This window comes from Piliocolobus tephrosceles, chromosome 8, assembly GCF_002776525.5.
Source record: "Piliocolobus tephrosceles isolate RC106 chromosome 8, ASM277652v3, whole genome shotgun sequence".
In the NCBI taxonomy this organism is placed as follows: Eukaryota; Metazoa; Chordata; class Mammalia; order Primates; family Cercopithecidae; genus Piliocolobus; species Piliocolobus tephrosceles.
The window spans coordinates 10,058,550-10,076,783 of NC_045441.1; the positions used below are offsets into that span (position 1 = coordinate 10,058,550).

General features: G+C 52.2%; 1 protein-coding gene and 1 pseudogene across 2 annotated transcripts; both read right to left on the reverse strand.

Annotated features, from left to right (window-relative positions):
- Positions 1 to 7,444: 7,444 nt before the first annotated feature.
- MOGAT3 (monoacylglycerol O-acyltransferase 3) lies at positions 7,445 to 13,750 on the reverse strand. 2 transcript variants are annotated; one of them, XM_023194458.2, is made up of 7 exons: positions 13,466 to 13,750; positions 13,128 to 13,235; positions 12,954 to 13,024; positions 11,374 to 11,578; positions 10,959 to 11,133; positions 8,620 to 8,822; positions 7,445 to 8,531 (listed from the first exon to the last, which is right to left on the reverse strand). In XM_023194458.2, exons 1-7 carry the CDS (start codon positions 13,572 to 13,574, stop codon positions 8,377 to 8,379), a joined length of 1,026 nt encoding a protein of 341 aa, XP_023050226.1. In that variant the 5' UTR covers positions 13,575 to 13,750; the 3' UTR covers positions 7,445 to 8,376. The 2 variants fall into 2 exon arrangements, with proteins under 2 accessions (XP_023050226.1, XP_023050227.1); XM_023194459.1 differs by lacking the exon at positions 8,620 to 8,822 and having other exon boundaries at positions 8,279 to 8,531; positions 13,466 to 13,736.
- A 758-nt stretch (positions 13,751 to 14,508) lies between these two features.
- LOC111527908 lies at positions 14,509 to 16,306 on the reverse strand (annotated as a pseudogene).
- Positions 16,307 to 18,234: the final 1,928 nt, after the last annotated feature.

The following is an 18,234-nucleotide window of genomic DNA, read 5'->3' on the forward strand; positions in this document are numbered from 1 at the left end:
AAAAAAAAAAAAAAAAAAAAAAAAAAAAAAAAAAAAATTAGCCAGCCATGGTGGCATACACCTGTAATCCCAGGTACTTGGGAAATTGAGACAGGAGAATTGCTTGAACTCGGCAGATGGAGGTTGCAGTGAGCCGAGATCCCACCATTGCACTCCAAACTGGGTGACAGATCGAGATTCAGTGAAGAGAGAAAGGAAAAAAGAAAAGAAAGGAGAGAAAGAGAGGGAGGGGAAGTCAGGGGCAGGGAAGAAGGGAAGGAAGGAAAAAGGAAGGAAAGGAAAATTTAAAAAAGAGACTCCTATGGCCAAATGTGTGGGGTTTTTTTCCCCACACACCAAGTAAGCAATTAATTCTGCAGCCTGGTGTCTCAACCCAGTCCAATCTGGACACTACCTGGTGGTAGTGACAGATCCCACAGGTGGAGGCTCAGTCCCACAAGACTGTCCCCCACTACCAATGCCACTCACAAGCCTCAGGTCATTCTACCTGCACTTCTGACTGACTGGCTATATACTGGGGGTCCCATGACCCCCTTTTGGGTTCGATTAATTTGCTAGAGTGGCTCACAGAACTCAAGGAATCACTCACTTATATTCACCTGTTTATTATAAAGGATATTACAAAGGATACAGATGTGCCAGGTGTGGTGACTCATGCTTGTAATCTCAGCACTTTGGGAGGCTGAGGTGGGAGGACTGCTTGAGGCCAGGAGTTCGAGACCAGCCTGGGCAACATAGCAAGACCCCATCTCTAAAAATAAAACAAACAAACAAAAACAAAGGATACAGATTGGCTGGAGGCAGTGGCTCAAGTCTGTAAGCCTAGCACTTTGGGAGGCCAAAGAGAAAGGATTACTTGGGCTCAGGAGTTCGAGACCAGCTTATGCAACATGATGAAACCCCGTCTGTACAAAAATTATAAAAAAAATTAGCTGGGCATGGTGGTGCAAGCCTACAGTCCCAGCTACTTGAGAGGCTGAAGCAGGGGGATCGCTTGGGCCAGGGAGGCGGAGGTTGCAGTGAGCTGTGATGGTGCCACTGCACTCCAGCCTGAGCAACAGAGTGAGAGCCTGTCTCAAAAACAAAAACAAACAAACAAAAACAGAGCTGGGCTCATGCCTGTAATCCCAGCCCAAGGCAGGAAGATCACTTGAGGCCAGGAGTTCAAGACCAGCCTGGCCAACATGGCCAAATCCCATCTCTATTAAAAATATAAAAATTAACCAGGCGTGGTGGCACATGCCTGTAATCCCAGCTACTTGGGAGGCTGAGGCACGAGGATTACTTGAACCCGGGAAGCGGAGGCTGCATTTCAGCCTGGGTGATAGAGTGAGACCCTGTCTCAGAAAAAAGAAAACAAAACCATACAGTTGAAGATGTGCCTAAGGTGAGGAACGGGTTTGGAACTCCATGTCCTCCCAGAGTGCACCACCCTCCAAGAACCTCCACATTTTCACCTATCCAGAAGCTAACCAAACCCAGTCCTCTTGGGCCTTTTATAGGGGCTTCCTTGAATAGGCATGATTGACACCTGTGTGGAAATGTGACTGAAAGCCGGGCGTGGTGGCTCACACCTGTAATCCCAGCACTTTGGGAGGCCGAGGTGGGCAGATCACTAGAGGTCGGGAGTTCAAGACCAGCCTGACCAACATGGTGAAACCCCGTCTCTACTAAAAATACAAAATTAGCCAGGTGTGGTGGCACATGCCTGTAATCCCATCAGGAGGCTGGGGCAGAAGAATTGCTTGAACCTGGGAGGCGGAGGTGGCGGTGAGCTGAGATAACGCCATTGCACTCCAGCCTGGGCAACACAAGAGCAAAACTCTGTCTCAAAAAAAAAAAAAAGAAAGAAAGAAAGAAATGTGATTGGACAAAAGGGGTACGACCTAATACTAACAGACCGAGTGGGAAAACCCAGCCAGGCCTGTCTGTTCAGATTCTCCTCGGCCTCTCTCTGTGTAGCGCTCCTTCCTCCAGGGAATGGGGCAGGACCCCTTCAGAAATGAGGGTCTCATAACCCACAAGCAGACAAGGTAGGTCAGAGCATCTCTTAATAACCAGCTTCAGACAGAACGGCGGGGGAAGATTCCAGTATATTTTTAGTTTCTATGGCCTGCCTAGGTGAGAAAAAGGAGCAGGAGAGAGGAGGCCAGGAGGAGGTCAGAGACAGAGAGATTTTGTTTTCTGAAGCCTGCTTCTGAGGTCAAAAGTGCCCCCACGTTCTAACAAAAGACTGTCTTTCACTTTTATCGCTCTGAGGCTGTTCCGAAGTTGCTTCGGGAATTGAGGACATAGGCCAACTACTCTAACAAGAGAAGGGCTGATTGTTTTAGTTACTTAGGAAATAACAAGGGCTTTGGGAGTTATGAGCCAAGAACCTCGGACCCATATATAGGATCTATAAATGGATATATAGATAATAGCACAATGCCCTTAAAAAAGAGACCTGAGAGAGACTCTCCTCCCTTCTCCGTGTGAGGTTAGGGCGAGAAGATGACACCTGTGATGAAGTGAACCCTCTCCAGACGCCATTTCAGCTGGTGCTTTGATCTTTGGACGTCCCAGATTCCAAAACTTTGAGAGAGAGAGAGAGAGAGATTTTTTGAGACGGAGTTTCGCTCTTGTCCAGGCTGGAGTGCAATGGCGCGATCTCGGCTCAGTGCAACTTCCGCCTCTCGGGTTCAAGTGATTCTCCTGCCTCAGCCTCCCAAGTAGCTGGCATTACAGGCATGCACCACCACACCCAGCTAATTTTGTATTTTTAGTAGAGACGGGATTTTGCCACGTTGGTCAGCCTCTTCGCTCTTGTTGGCCGGGCACGGTAGCTCACTCTTGTAATCCCAGCACTTTGGGAGGCCAAGGCAGGTGGATCACTTGAGGCCAGGAATTCGAGACCAGCCTGGCCAACATGGTGAAACCCCGTCTCCACAAAAAAAAAAAAAATTATCTGGGTGTGGTGGCACATCCCTGTAGTCCCAGCTACTCGGGAGGCTGAGGCAGGAGAATTGCTTGAACCCAGGAGGTGGAGGTTGCAGTGAGCCGACATTGTGCCACTGCACTCCAGCCTGGGCAACAGAGCCAGACTCCGTCTCAAAAAAAAAGGACCCATGGATTGAAGCATGTTTAATGTGTTTCAATCCAATGCAGTTGCCTTTCTTTCTTTCTTTTTTTTTTTTCAGATGGAGTCTTGTTCTGTCGCCAGGCTGGAGTGCAATGGCACAATCTCAGCTCACTGCAACCTCTGCCTCCTAGGTTCAAGTGATTCTCCTGCCTCAGCCTTCTGAGTAGCTGAGACTACAGGTACACACCACCACACCCAGCTAATTTTTGTATTTTCAGTAGAGACGGGGTTTCACCATGTTGGCCAGGATGGTCTCGATCTCTTGACCTCATGATCTGCCCGCCTTGGCCTCACAAAGTGCTGGGATTACAAGTGTGAGCCACCGCGCCCAGCCTGAAGTTGCCTTTCTTATTGATGCTCAAGTTATTTAATTTTTGGATAAATTGCTGCTTTAAAGCAACACAGAGGGCCAGGTGCGGTGGCTCACACCTGTAATCCCAGCACTTTGGGAGGCCAAGGCGGGAGGATTGCTCCAGCCCAGGAATTGAAGACCAGCCTGGGCAAAATGGTGGAATCAGTGCATTCCAGCCTGGGTGACAGAGCTAGACTCTGTGTCAAAAAAACAAAATAGCAAAACAAACAACCAAAAAGTACAGAAAGTCGTGATAGATTTTTTTTTTTTTTGAAATGGAGTCTCACTCTGTCATCCAGGCTGGAGTGCAGTGGCACAATCTCTGCTCACTGCAACCTTCGCCTCCTGGGTTCAAGTGGTTCTCCTGCCTCAGGCTTCCAAGTCCCTGGGATCACGGGCACCTGTCACCATGCCCAGCTAATTTTTGTATTTTTAGTATAGATGGGTTTTTGCCATGTTGGCCAGGCTGGAGAAGGTCATGATAGATCTTTTTTTTTTTTTTTTTTTTTTTTTTGAGACGGAGTCTCGCTCTGTGGCCCAGGCTGGAGTGCAGTGGCGAGATCTCAGCTCACTACAAGCTCCGCCTCCTGGGTTTACGCCATTCTCCTGCCTCAGCCTCCCGAGTAGCTGGGACTACAAGCGCCCGCCACCTCGCCCGGCTAGTTTTTTATATTTTTTAGTAGAGACGTGGTTTCACCGTATTAGCCAGGATGGTCTCGATCTCCTGACCTCGTGATTCGCCCGTCTCGGCCTCCCAAAGTGCTGGGATTACAGGCTTGAGCCACCGCGCCCGGCCTGTGATAGATCTTTAAGCAGAGCTATGCGGATGGCGAGGAGGGCCCTGGACCAGCCCGGCAGGTTGGCAGGTTGGGGAAGGTGTCTTGGAAATGGAACCTAAACTGAGTCTTGAAAGTCCCCTTCCAGATAAGAGGGGCTGGGTCCCTCAGGTGGGAGGGGACAGCCTGAGTAACGCCCAGGGCTGAAACACAGCCTGCTTTGCAAGAACAAGCAGCTCCGGGTCGCCTGTCCTGGGTGGGGCCGCACCTTGGACCCAGCCTGTAGGCAGAGTCTGGCTAGCCCCTCCGAAGGGGAGGGACAGATTTGCCTTCTGTGTAGAGACCGCCCTCTGGTGGCCATATGGAGGATGGCAGGAGAGAATAGCCCCGAAAGACAGCGACAGGCTGAGCTCATAACGCTGCGAACGCTGCTGCTTCTTCCTCTTTTTTAAAAGACAGGATCGGCCGGGCGCGGTGGCTCAAGCCTGTAATCCCAGCACTTTGGGAGGCCGAGACGGGCGGATCACGAGGTCAGGAGATCGAGACCATCCTGGCTAACACGGCGAAACCCCGTCTCTACTAAAAATACAAAAAAAAATAATAATAATAAAATAAAATAAAATAAAAGACAGGATTGTGCTCTGTTGTCCAGGCTGGAGTGCTGTGGTGGAGTCTTGGCTCAGCCTGTAACTCCTGGCCTGAAGCGATCCTCCCACCTTGGCCTCTCAAACTCTGGGATGATAGATGAGTACTACCACACCCAGCCCATCCTCAGTGTCTGGAAAATGTGCCCACTAGAGAAATCTATTGGCCGGATTGTGACTGGTTGAATGCTCCCACAGCAGGAAAGAGGGAAGGACAAGTGGCCACGTCGAGGCCTGCCTGTACTCCAAGGGTATCCAGGGCGAGGTTACTCAAACCCAGAGCTGATTTATTTTTATTTTTTGACAGTCTCACTCTGTCGCCCAGGCTGGAGTGCAATGGGGCTATGTTGGCTCACTGCAACCTCCGCCTCTGGGTTGAAGCGATTCTCCTGCCCCAGCCTCCAGAGTAACTGGGATTAGAGACATCCACCACTATGCCCAGCTAATTTTTGTATTTTTGGTAGACTGGGTTTCACTATGTTGTTGGCCAGGCTGATCTTGAACTCCTGGTCTCAGGTGATCCTCCTGCCTCGGCCTCCTAAAGCGCTGGGCTTACAGGCATGAGCCACTGTGCCTGGCCTGAACGAAACATTACTATGCTCCAACTTAAAATGAATGTAGAACTTATTATCTGAGAATGGCCCAGGGAAGTCATGGAACTGCCCAGATTTTCATCCAATAAAGGGAAAATTCTTCCCACAAATAAATTTTATAGGATGGTAGAAGCAAATATAGGACATTCCAATTACATTCCAAAGAGTTATTCTTGATGAAGTCCTGAATACATAAAGCCAGCCAGCAAATAGGATCGACCAAAGTCGGAGGATACTGTGACCACCCCAGGGCTCTTTTTGTTTGTTTGTTTGAGACGGGTCTCGCTTTGTTACCCAGGCTGGAGTACAGCGGCACGATCTTGGCTCACTGCAGCCTTGACCTCCTAGACTCAAGAGAGTCTCCCATCTCTGCCTCCCAAGTAGCTGGGATGACAATCATAAGCCACCACACCTGGCTAATTTCTAGTGTTTTTCTTTTTTCTTTCTTTCTTTATTTTATTTTATTTTTTTTAGCTGGAGTTTCGCTCTTGTTGCTCAGGCTGGAGTGCAATGGCGTGATCTCGGCTCATCACAACCTCCGCCTCCCGGGTTCAAGCAATTCTCCCACCTTAGCATCGTGAATAGCTGGGTCTACAGGCGTGTGCCACCACGCCCAGTTAATTTTGTATTTTTAGTAGAGACTGGGTTTCTCCATGTTAGTCAGGCTGGTGTGGAACTCCCAACCTCAGTTGATCCTCCCGCCTTGGCCTCCCAAAGTGCTGGGATTACAGGCATAAGCCACCGCACCTGGCCCTAATTTCTAGTATTTTTCATAGACATGGGGTTTCACTGTGTTGCTGAAGCTGGTCTCAAACTCCTGAGCTCAAGTGATTCTCCCACCTCAGCCTCCCAACATGCTGGAATTACAGGCATGAGCCACCATGTCTGGCCATACCAGGGCTCTTAGACCATTTAGTCTCACCCCCTCACTTTACCAGTACCGTGCCTATAAGGATGATAGTGGTGAGGATGATGATACAAACGCTGACTGGCTCCTATTTTGTGCCAGTCTTTGTTCTAAATCCTTAGATCTTTTTTTTTTTTTTTGAGACGGAGTCTCGCTCTGTCGCCCAGGCTGGAGTGCAGTGGCCGGATCTCAGCTCACTGCAAGCTCCGCCTCCCGGGTTTACGCCATTCTCCTGCCTCAGCCTCCCGAGTAGCTGGGACTACAGGCACCTGCCACCTTGCCCGGCTAGTTTTTTTGTATTTTTAGTAAAGATGGGGTTTCACTGGGTTGGCCAGGATGGTCTCGATCTCCTGACCTCGTAATCCACCCGTCTCGGCCTCCCAAAGTGCTGGGATTACAGGCTTGAGCCACCGCGCCCGGCCTAAATCCTTAGATCTTAATTAAGATTTAATCTTCATTTAATCTTCAAAACCATCTGTAATTTTGAGCCAAATGCTAAACTCAAATACTGAGCAAAAAAGAAAGAAAGAAAAAAAAGAATGCTGTCTTTTTTTTTTTTTTTTTTTTACAGAGTCTCACTCTATTGGCTAGGCTAGAGTGCAGTGGTATGATCTTGGCTCACTGCAACTTCTGCCACCAGGGTTCAAGCGATTCTCCTGCCTCAGCCTCCTGAGTAGCTGAGGCTACAGGAGAGCACCACCATGCCCAGCTAATTTTTGTATTTTTAGTAGAGACGGGGTTTCACCATGTTGTCCAGGATGGTCTTGATCTCTTGACCTCATGATCCACCTGCCTCGGCCTCCCAAAGTGCTGGGATTACAGGCATGAGCCACGGCGCCTGGCCGTGAGCTGTGTTCTTAACTCTATCTTTCCTTCACTGGCGATGGTACCATTTCCCCATCCTGTTAAGTGTCCTTGACTGCTCTTACCTTTAGCTCTTGGAATTCCGCCATCTACCCTAACTTCACCTCCACCTAAATCCTGCTCACTCTTCAAAGCCTGCCCCTCCACAGATCCTCCCTCCTAACTCCACCTCAATGCCCAATAGCTCTTTGCTAAGCAGATGCCTTTATTTACGGACAAAGAAGTAAACAGGCAAAAGGAAGCGGCTTGTCCAAGGTCATGCCGCAGACTGAACTCTCACTGGGAGGACAGTTCAGGGTCCTGATACCCGATCTAAGGCAGCAGCTTTGCAGCACATCAGGATGGGGGCGAGTCATGCCTGGCCATGTTCACTTCCAGAACGATTATAGATTTAACAACTTTTTTTTTTTTTTTTTTTTTTTGAGATGGAATCTCGCTCTGTTGCCCAGACTGGAGTGCAGTGGTGTGATCTCAGCTCACTGCAACCTCTGCTTCTTGGGTTCAAGCGATTCTCCTGCGTCAGCCTCCCGAGTAGCTGGGATTATAGGCATGAGCCACTATGCCCAGCTAATTTTTGTATTTTTAGTAAAGAGGGGGTTTTGCCATGTTGGCCAGGATGGTCTTGCACTCCTGACCTCAGGTGATCCACCTGTCTCGGCTTCCCAAAGTGTTTGGATTACGGGCATGAGCCACCACACCCAGCCTACTATAGCTTTAACAACTTTTTTTTTTTTTCAAGATTGAGTCTTGCTGTGTTGCCCAGGCTGGAGTACAGTGGTGCGATCTCAGCTCACTGCAACCTCCACCTCCCGGGTTCAAGCAAGTCCGCCTCAGCCTCCCGAGTAGCTGGGATCACAGGCACATGCCACCATGCCCGGCTAATTAGCAATATTATTTTTTAGTTTTTGTAGAAATGAAGTCTCACTATGTTGCCCAGGCTGGTCTTCAACTCCTGGGCTCAAGTGATCCTCCCGCCTCGGCCTCCCAAAGTGCTGGGATTACAGGTGTGAGGCACTGCGCTGGGCCCAGAACTACCTTTTATTGGAGGCATGGAGTCCACAGTGGGTGGAGATCTCAGTGCCTTAGGCTCAGGGGCTCAGCATAAGGCTGCGGCCAGGCCTAGATGAAGGTGAGGCAGGTGGAAGCGGGGACCCCACAGCTTTCCTTGTGCTCCTCAAAGAGCTGCTCCAGGGCCTTCATGTAGAGGGCATGATAGTGATTGACTTCCTCCTCGGTGGGGCGAAGGCGCTGGGGGACCGGGATGGGGCGGCCCACTGCAGGGAGAGGGAGACATAGGTAGGCGAGGGGTCCCTGATACCCACTCAGCGGCTGGTGGCTATCCCCCCGGAGGTGGGCACTCACCCACAGTGGTGATGGGCACAGCAAAGGGCAGCAGGCCCCAGGAGGTAGCTGAGAAGAGACCGCGACCCCAGAAGATGCAAGGAGAGAAGCCCATGAGCTTCTTGAAGGTGAGCTGGCACCAATGCTGCCAGGAGCCTGTGGCAAAAGCCTTAAGTCTAAAGATGTCATTCTCCCCAAAGGAGTACACGGGCACCAGGGACGCCCTGGGAAGGAGCAAGAGAGAAGAGGGGGCTCAGGCTGCTGGACTGCTCTGAGATGGGCACCCCCAGGGGCTGCAAGTCCCTCCCACTACGTCCAGATGCTACCTTCCAGGGCCATTCAAAGCATATGACTATGGCTACAAAGAAAGATCTAGAAGACAGGACTCACATTTCTTTCTTGTTATTTTGCTTTGTTTTAGAGAGCGGGTTTTGTGACTAACCACAACTGTAATCCCAGCACTTTGGGAGGCCAAGGGGAGGATCATTTGAGGTCAGGAGTTGGAGACCAGCCTGGCCAACATAGTGAAACCCCTGTCTCTGCAAAAATATAAAACTTAGCCAGGTGTGGAGGTGCATACCTGTAATTCCAGCTACTACAGAGGCTGAGGTACAAGAATCGCTTGAACCTGGGAGGCAGAGGTTGCAGTGAGCCAAGATTGCACCACTGCACTTCAGTCTGGGTGACAGAATGAGACTCTTTCTCAAAAAATAAATAGCTATAATCCCAGCACTTTGGGAGGCCGAGACGGGCGGATCACGAGGTCAGGAGATCGAGACCATCCTGGCTAACATGGTGAAACCCCGTCTCTACTAAAAATTATAAAAAACTAGCCAGGCGAGGTGGTGGGCGCCTGTAGTCCCAGCTACTCAGGAGGCTGAGGCAGGAGAATGGCGTAAACCCAGGAGGCGGAGCTTGCAGTGAGCTGAGATCCGGCCACTGCACTCCAGCCCGGGCGACAGAGCGAGACTCCGTCTCAAAAAATAAAAATAAATAAAAATAAATAAATAGCTAGACGCGGTGGCTCACGCCTGTAATCCCAACACTTTGGGAGGCCCAGGTGGGTGTATCACCTGAGGTCAGGAGTTCAAGACCACCCTGACCAATATGGTGAAACCCCATCTCTACTCAAAATACAAAAATTAACCGACGTGGTGATGTGCACCTGTAGTCCCAGGTACTTGGGAGGCTGAGATAGGAGAACTGCTTGAACTCAGGAGGCAGAGGTTGCAGTGAGCCAAGATCACATCACTGCACTCAAGCCTGGATAACAGAGTGAGACTCCATCTCCAAAAATTAAAAAAAATAAACATTAGAAAATTTAGAATAAATACATAAATTAAATTTTTAAAAAAGAGACAAGGCCTTGCTCTCTTGCCCAGGCTGGAGGGCAGTGGTACAATCATAGCTCGATGCAGCCTCAACCTCCGTGGCTTAAGTCATCTTCCCACCTCAGCCTCCCGAGTAGCTGAAACTTCTGGCGTGCATACCTGGCTAATTTTTTTTTTTTTTTAGAGAATGAGGTCTCCTTACATTGCCCAGGCTGGTCTTGAACTCCTGGCTTCAAGAGATCTTCCTGCCTTGGCCTCCCAAAGCACTGGGATTGCAGGTGTGAACCACCACACCCAGCCAGGACTCACTCTTCTTGAATTGTGTAGTGGACCTTCTCATAGTCATTTTCTCTTTCAGTCTTTGCAATAACAACATTGTGGCAAGGTAGGTATCAGCCCTCTTCACAAGTAAAGACACAAGTCTGGCCGGGCATGGTGGCTCATGCCTATAATCCCAGCACTTTGGGAGGCTGAGGTGGGCGGATCACTTGGGGTCAGGGGTTCGAGACCAGCCTGGCCAAAATGGTGAAACCCCATCTCTACTAAAAATATAAAAATTAGCTCGGTGTGGTGGTGGGCGCCTGTAGTCCCAGCTACTCTGGAGGCTGAGGCAGGAGAATAACTTGAACCTGGGAGGTGGAGGTTGCAGTGAGCCGAGACCACGCCATTGCACTCCAGCCTGGGTGACAGAGCCAGTCTCCCTCTCAACAACAATAACAAAAAAAGAAACAAGCACAAGGTTTTGCTTTTGAGATGGGATCACAGAGGGAAAACAGGGCTTCTGAGCCCGAGGGCCCTGCTATTTGCATTATGGTTTTGTCTCCACGGAGGTGGAAGGGAGGCTGGGGTAAGCAGACCCTATGTTTGGCATCGAGTCATGCCCTGGAGAGCCCACGTGGGCCTCAGTGCAGGGCACGGCGCTGGTCTCTGGGCACCCAGATGTCCCCTGCAGGGACCTAGATGTCTGGGGACTGAGAGAGGGCATAAACCAGCAGAGAACTGACAGGTAGGGCCTGCCCGCGCACTCACCCGTGTCTCAGCGCCAGGCGCACGAAGCCTTTGCGCTTCTGGAGCGTGAGGCAGTGCTCCCCGGGGACTGAATACAGGGCCTCGTGCGCACCCCCCACCATGATGACCACCGCCTGCCCGAGCTGGGGCTGGGACAGGATGAAGTCCAGGCTCTGGCGGCTTACCGGACGGAGTCCTGTGGGCAGGAGGAGGTGGAAAGTAGTCCTCATCTGCCTCCACGGCACCCCCGCCCCTCACCCAGCCTTTAGTTTCCCCATCTCCAAGTCAGGGAACCTACCCAAATTCTCACTGCAAGTCTGGCCAATGCTCAGGCTGGCCCCTGTCCTGGGTGGGGAACTTATTATGGTGGGGGTGGGGGTCTCCAGAGGGGCTGGGGAACATCTGGATAGGAGTCGCCTCCTCCCATTTGGCTCACCAAAAGACATGATGTAGTCGCGATAGACCGGGAGGTAGAAGAGGCCAGCCAGCACAGCTAACCAGGGCCGGAGCCCTGGGAAGAGCTGGGAGAAGCCATTGCTCTCGGTGGAGAAATTACAGAGGAAGCCTGCACACATGATCCCATGAGGGTGGGCGCCTAGCACGTAGTTCTGATCCGGGGGCAGCTCTGTCGTTTTCACCAGCTTCGGGGTGTTGAGCAGGATGAAGGGAGGATGGAAGGCAAGACACCGGTTGAAGAGAGGGGCCCTCCACCCCAACAGAGTTCCAAGTTAAAGTTTCTTCGGATAGGGTCAAGGGCCCAGGTTTTTTGTTTTTGTTTTTGTTTTTTTTGAGACGGAGTCTCACTCTGTAGCCTAGGTTGGGGTGCAGTGGCGCGATTTCGGCTCACTGCAACCTCCGCCTCTGGGTCCCGGTTCAAGCTATTCTCCTGCCTCAGCCTTCTGAGTAGCTGCGATTGCAGGCACGTGACACCATGCCCAGCTAATTTTTGTATTTTTAGTAGAGACGCGGTTTCACCATGTAGGCCAGGTTGGTCTTGAACTCCTGACCTTGTGATCTGCCCACCTTGGCCTCCCAAAGTGCTGGGATTATAAGCTTGAGCCACCGCATCCAGCCTCTTTTTATTTTTATTTTTATTTTTTTAGAGACAGGGTCTCACTCTGTTGCTCAGGCTGGAGTACAGTGGTGCAGTCATGGCTCACTGCAGCCTCTAACTCCTGGGCTCAAGCGATCCTCCCATCTCAGCCTCCCAAAGTGCTGGTATTATAGGTATGAGCCATGGTGCCCCACCAAGGGCCTACTCTTGAACATCATCCACTCCCAGGTGCGGTGGCTCATGGCTGTAATCCCAGCACTTTGGGAGGCCGAGGCAGCTGGATCACTTGAGGCCAGGAGTTTGAGACCAGCCTGGCCAACATGTTGAAACCCTGTCTCTACTAAAACTACAAAAATTAGCCAGGCATGGTGGCGGGCGCCTATAATCCCAGCTACTAGGGAGGCTGAGGCACAAGAATAGCTTGAACCCAGGAGGTGGAGGTTGGAATGAGCTGAGATTGCACCACTACCCTCCAGCCTCGGCGACAGAAGGAGACTCCGTCTTAAAACAAGGCCGGGCGCGGTGGCTTACGCCTGTAATCCCAGCACTTTGGGAGGCCAAGACAGGCGGATCACGAGGTCAGGAGATCAAGACCATCCTGGCTACCATGGTGAAACCCCGTCTCTACTAAAAATGCAAAAAAATTGGCCGGGCATGGTGGCGGGTGCCTGTAGTCCCAGCTACTCGGGAGGCTGAGGCAGGAGGATGGCATGAACCCGGGAGGCGGAGCTTGCAGTGAGTCGAGATCACGCCACTGGACTCCAGCCTGGGTGACAGAGCGAGACTCCCTCTCAAAAACAAAACAAAACAAACAAACAAACAAACAAAAAACCACCATCTGTTCCCTGTCCCCTGCCTAAGCTTAGGCAGTGGGGAGCTCAGGCCCCAGCACAGGGAAGGGCTCCTAGGTGTGGGAGATGGGGAGAGGGAGAAAGCAGTGTTTCTTCAGGGTGACCCATCACCTTGACAGGATAATAATCCCTTAGTTGTCTCCAAATTGCCTGGTTCCTTATCCATTCCGAACGCCTTCCACCTGCAGACAATGAAATACTGGTGGAAGAACCCCTGGAGCCACCTCCCCTTACCCCCCAGGTCCCCACCATCTCTGGCTACCTGGGCCCCCGTCCGGAGCTCACCTTGGCTGGGTGTGTCCCAGTCCACGTAGAGCCACACCAAGTAAACAACAGAGAAGGTCCAGAGTGATGTGAAGAGGAGGACGAAGACAAGAAGGGAGAAGAAAGGGCCTGGGTGAAGGGTGAGGAAGAGAAGAGTTCACTTCTGAAACTCCATCATTCTCTCCAGCTGCTCCCTTCCCTTCCTCCCCTTCAGAACAACCAGCTATCTCCTCTGGCCCTCTCCCAGACCAGTCACCTGGTCATTGTCTTTAGGCATGCAAGCCAGCAGCCCAGCCACTCTCCCTCCAAGGCCTACTCCCCTGGCAGACCCCAGGCACCCGTGCTTGCCCTGCTCTCACCCATGAAGAGGAAAGTGAGCACATATTGGTAGGCGCCCACTGCTTCTAGATGCTGCTTCTGTAGGGTTTTGGAGGTGGTGGGGGGCGACGGGGCTGTGGCAACTCCCATTGCAGAATCTCCCCTCTTCCAGCAGGACCCCAGAACCTGGAGGACAAACGATGAAGGCTTGGATGTGGACCTGGGCAGACTTTCTCCGTACAGTAGCCCAACCTTGGGGGCCTGGCTAAGTCGCAAATCACCTCCCGGAGTAGCGTGTGTCCCCAGGTATGTGAGTGGGGAGACCTTTGGATTCAGAGCCCCAGATGTCTCCGGGGTTTTTTTCTCAGCCTGATCTTTGAACTTCCTGTCAGTCACCAGCCTGGGCTGGCTGCTGGGTGGGGCTGGGAGGTGTAAAGGGTGTGCAAGGGAGAGGTGACATCTGAGTGTCCCAGGAATTGATGTTGGAGTGGACAAGAGTGATCTGGCTAGCCCACCCATTGGGTCCCAGGCGCCGGCAGGGGCCAGGAGCCCTGCTGAGACTATTTGACCTCTAGTTGGGGGGCAGGGCCTGGTTCACATCTCCAGGAATTTCAAGGTCACCACCCCTGCCTGGACCTCCCCTGCTGTGCGAATACACACATAGGCTGCAAGTCTGTTTCCCACCTTTAATGTTTTTCTTTTTTCTTCTTCTTCTTTTTTTTCTTTTTTCTTTTTTTTTTTTTTTTTTCTTTTTTTGAGATGGAGTCTCACTCTGTCACCCAGGCTGGAGTGCCGTGGCATGATCTCGGCTCACTGCAACCTCCGTCTCCTGGGTTCAAACGATTCTCCTGCCTCAGCCTCCCCAGTAGCTGGGATTACAGGTGCCCCACCACGTCTGGCCCTTTTTTTTTTTTTTTTTTTTTTGTATTTTTAATAGAGACGGGGTTTCACCATGATGGCCAGGCAGGTCTCCTACTCCTGACCTCAAGTGATCCACCCGCCTCGGCCTCCCAAAGTGCTGGGATTACAGGGGTGAGCCACCGCGCCCCGCGGCCAGTCTTTAATTTCACTCCCCCACCAGCAGTCACCCAGGGTACAGGCGAGGCCAGGCGGTGGGGTGCGCCTAGGTGAGGACCAGGTGCCTGTCGGCGGGGACACCATAGCGCGCCTTGTGCGCCTCGAAGAGCTGCGTAAGTCGCTCCACGTAGCGTGCTTGCAGCGAGTCCACCTGGGCCGGGCTGGGCTGGGGGCTCTGCTGCACCGGAATCGCCGCCCTCACAGCGGGCGGGACCGGAGGCGATCGGGGCTGGGATCCCCGGTCCACCCCCTCCCCTCCCTTCCTCCTTCTCTCCCTTCCGCCCGCGGGGATCGGCGGGGACAGAGTTCAGGGCTGGCGCGGTGGCCAAAGGCCAGTCTGGGTGGCGAGGCACCAACGCGGGACGGGGAGGGAGCGGGCACAGGGCAGGAATCGCGGGACCGAGGCCGGGGCTCACCGACAGTGCGGGTGGGCGCGCGGAAGGGCAGCTGGAGGCCCCGGCGGCCAGGGAACAGCGGCAGGGCCACGCTTAGCAGCGGATGCAGCGCCTCCTGCGCCCTCCGCACCCACCAGTCCGGAGGGTTCGGGAACTGCTGGAAGAGCTCGTTCTCCCTGGAGAAGACAGGCACCAAGGAGGCCGCGGGGGAGCAGGGCGAGGGTGACTCCTGGCCCCGGGGTCCGCGGGTGGCACCCCTCTTCTCCTCCCCGGCCCGGCATCCCTGGCGTCCCCACCGGGCCACGCTCGGGTCCTCACCCGAGTTCCAGAACTGACTTAACGAAGCCCTTCTGATTCCGAATCCGAAAGCTCAGTGCTCCGAGTTTTGCCACCAGCGCCTCCAGGGGCCCTGGATGGACACCTGGCCACCCCTGAGGCAGTACTGGCCTTGTCAGAGGAGACCAGACCTGGGGGGAGGGCAGAAGCTGAGGGACTCAACGCCTGGGTCTTATTTATTTATTTATTTATTTATTTATTTATTTATTTGGGGATGGAGTCTTGCTCTGTTGCTCAAGCTGGAGTGCAGTGGCCTGATCTTGGTTCTCTGCACCCTTGACCTTCAGGGCTCAAGTGATCCTCCCACCTCAAGCCTCCCAGTAGCTGGGACCACAGGTGTGTACCACCACACCTGGCTAAATTTTTGTTTTTGTTTTTTGTTGTGTAGAGATGGGGTTTCCCTGTGTTGCCCAGGCTGGTCTTGAACTCCTGGCCTTAAGTGATCCTCTCGCCTGGGCCTCCCAAAGTGCTGGGATTACAGGTATGAACCACCACACCCAGCCAAAGCCTGGGACTTGGAAAGAAGAGCGGAGAGGACATGGGGAAGAGAGAAGTGGGCCCCAGAACCCCCAGGAGGAGGATGGTGGGGCGGGAGACAGCAGCAAGGTCCCCCTCTTCTCACATGATGTAGTCCCAGAAGAAGGGGAGATGGAACCAACATGATGTAGTCCCAGAAGAAGGGGAGATGGAACCAACAAGGCACACTTTGAGAAGCCAAGGATAACTTGAGCCCGGGAGTTCAACCAGCTGGGGCAACAAAGCAAGACCCCATCTCTACCAAAAAAAAAAAAAAAACTCAAAAAACATTAGCCAAGTGTGGTGGCACATGCCTGTAGTCTCAGCTACTTGGGAGGCTGAGACAGGAGGATTGCTTGAGCCCAGAAGGTTGAGACTGCAGTAAGCCATGATTGTACCACTGCACTCCAGCCTGGGCAATAGAGGCTGTCTCAAAAAACAAAAACAAAATAAAATGAAACCAAAACACACACACACACACACACACACACCAGGACCCTCTGGGAAGGAGAGAGGTGGTCTGAATGGGGTGTCCTACAAAAGGCAGGGCTCCTGCATGAATCGAAACAGCCTGAAAACCTGCTAGTCACCAAGGCTGGTCCCTGAGGCCCAGGACATGCAAGAGCAGCATAGGCCTCTGTGGGAAAACACTTGCCAAGAGGTGTTTTCTCCTGTCCCTACTCAGCTCACCGCCATCCACAGGACATGGGACAAGAGTAGTGGGGCCCAGGGTGAGATGGGTTCCAAAGTCTGGCCAGAACGATGCTCAATCCCATGGAAAGGTAACCAACCAGATAATCAGCTCCACCTAGCAGGAAGGAAGGCTCCTTAAAGGAGGTTTTCCCTGAAGACTAGAGAGGAGGAAGAAAAGGGATTCCAAGTCAGCCATGGAGGCTCACATCTGTAATTCCAGCACTTTGGGAGGCCTAGATGGGAGGATCACTTGAGGCCAGGTGTTTGACACCAGCCTGGTCAACATAGTGAGACCCCCCCATCTCAAAAAAGTCAAGATAAGGCCAGGCACGGTGGCTCACACTGGTAATCCCACCACTTTGGGAAGCTGAGGCGGGCAGATCACTTGAGGTCAGGAGTTCGAGACCAGCTTGACCAACATGGTGAAACCCTGTCTCTACTAAAAATACTACAATTAGCTGGGCATGGTGGCAGGCGCTTGTAGTCTCAGCTACTCCGGAGGCTAACGCAGGAGAATTGCTTGAGCCTGGGAGGTGGAGGTTGCAGTTAGCTGAGATTGCACCACTGCACTCCAGCCTGGGTGACAGAGTAAGACTCCGTCTCAAACAAAATAAATAAAAAGGCTGGGCATGGTGGCTCACACCTGTAATCCCAGTACTTTGGGAGGCTGAGGCGGGCGGATCACCTGAGGTCAGGAGTTCGAGACCAGCCTGACCAACATGGAGAAACCATGTCTCTACTAAAATTACAAAATTAGCTGGGTATGGTGGCACATGTCTATAATCCTAGCTACTCGGGATGCTGAGGCAGGAGAATCACCTGAACCCGGGAGGTGGAGGTTGCGGTGAGACAAGATTGCGCCATTGCACTCCAGTCTAAGCAACAAGAGCAAAACTCCATCTCAAAAATAAATAAATAAATATAAAAAGTAAATTAAAAAAAAAGAGGATTTTAGATGTGGATGCTGAGATGTTGGAGGCAAGAGATGTCTTATGAGAGGTGAACAAGCCTGTTTGATGTGTGTGTGTGTGTGTGCACGCATGTGTGTGTGTGTATATATATATATATATTTTTTTTTTTTTCGAGATGGAGTCTCGCTCTGTGGCCCAGGCTGGAGTGCAGTGGCACGATCTCCACTCACTGCAAGCTCCGCCTCCCGGGTTCATGCCATTCTCCTGCCTCAGCCTCCTGAGTAGCTGGGACTACAGGCGCCCGCTACCATGCCCAACTAATTTTTTGTATTTTTAGTAGAGACGGGATTTCACTGTGTTAGCCAGGATGGTCTCGATCTCCTGACCTTGTGATCCACCTGCCTCAGCCTCCCAAAGTGTTGGGATTACAGGCGTGAGCCACCGCGCCCGGCATATATATATTTTTTGAGTCAAGGTCTCACTCTGTAACCTAGGCTGGCGTGCAGTGGCTCAATCATAGCTCACTGCAGCCTCCAATTCCTGGGCTCCAGTGATTCTCCCACCCGAGCCTCCTGAGTAGCTGGGACTACAGGCGTGTGCCACCATGCCCAGTTAATTTATTTTTATTTATTTATTATTTATTTAGAAACTGATGTTTGGCCGGGTGCGGTGGCTCAAGCCTGTAATCCCAGCACTTTGCGAGGCCGAGACGGATGGATCACGAAGTCAGGAGATCGAGACCATCCTGGCTAACACAGTGAAACCCCGTCTCTACTAAAAAATACAAAAAAACTACCCAGGCAAGGTGGCAGGCGCCTGTAGTCCCAGCTACTCAGGAGGCTGAGGCAGGAGAATGGCGTAAACCCAGGAGGCGGAGCTTGC

Coding starts and splice junctions, on each gene's coding strand:
- MOGAT3 (XM_023194458.2), bottom strand. CDS start 13,574: ATGGGAGTTGCCACAGCCCCGTCGCCCCCCACCACCTCCAAAACCCTA. Junction 13,236..13,465: donor GCTCACTTTCCTCTTCATGG/GTGAGAGCAGGG, acceptor CCCTTCACCCAG/GCCCTTTCTTCTCCCTTCTT. Junction 13,025..13,127: donor CTGGGACACACCCAGCCAAG/GTGAGCTCCGGA, acceptor CATTGTCTGCAG/GTGGAAGGCGTTCGGAATGG.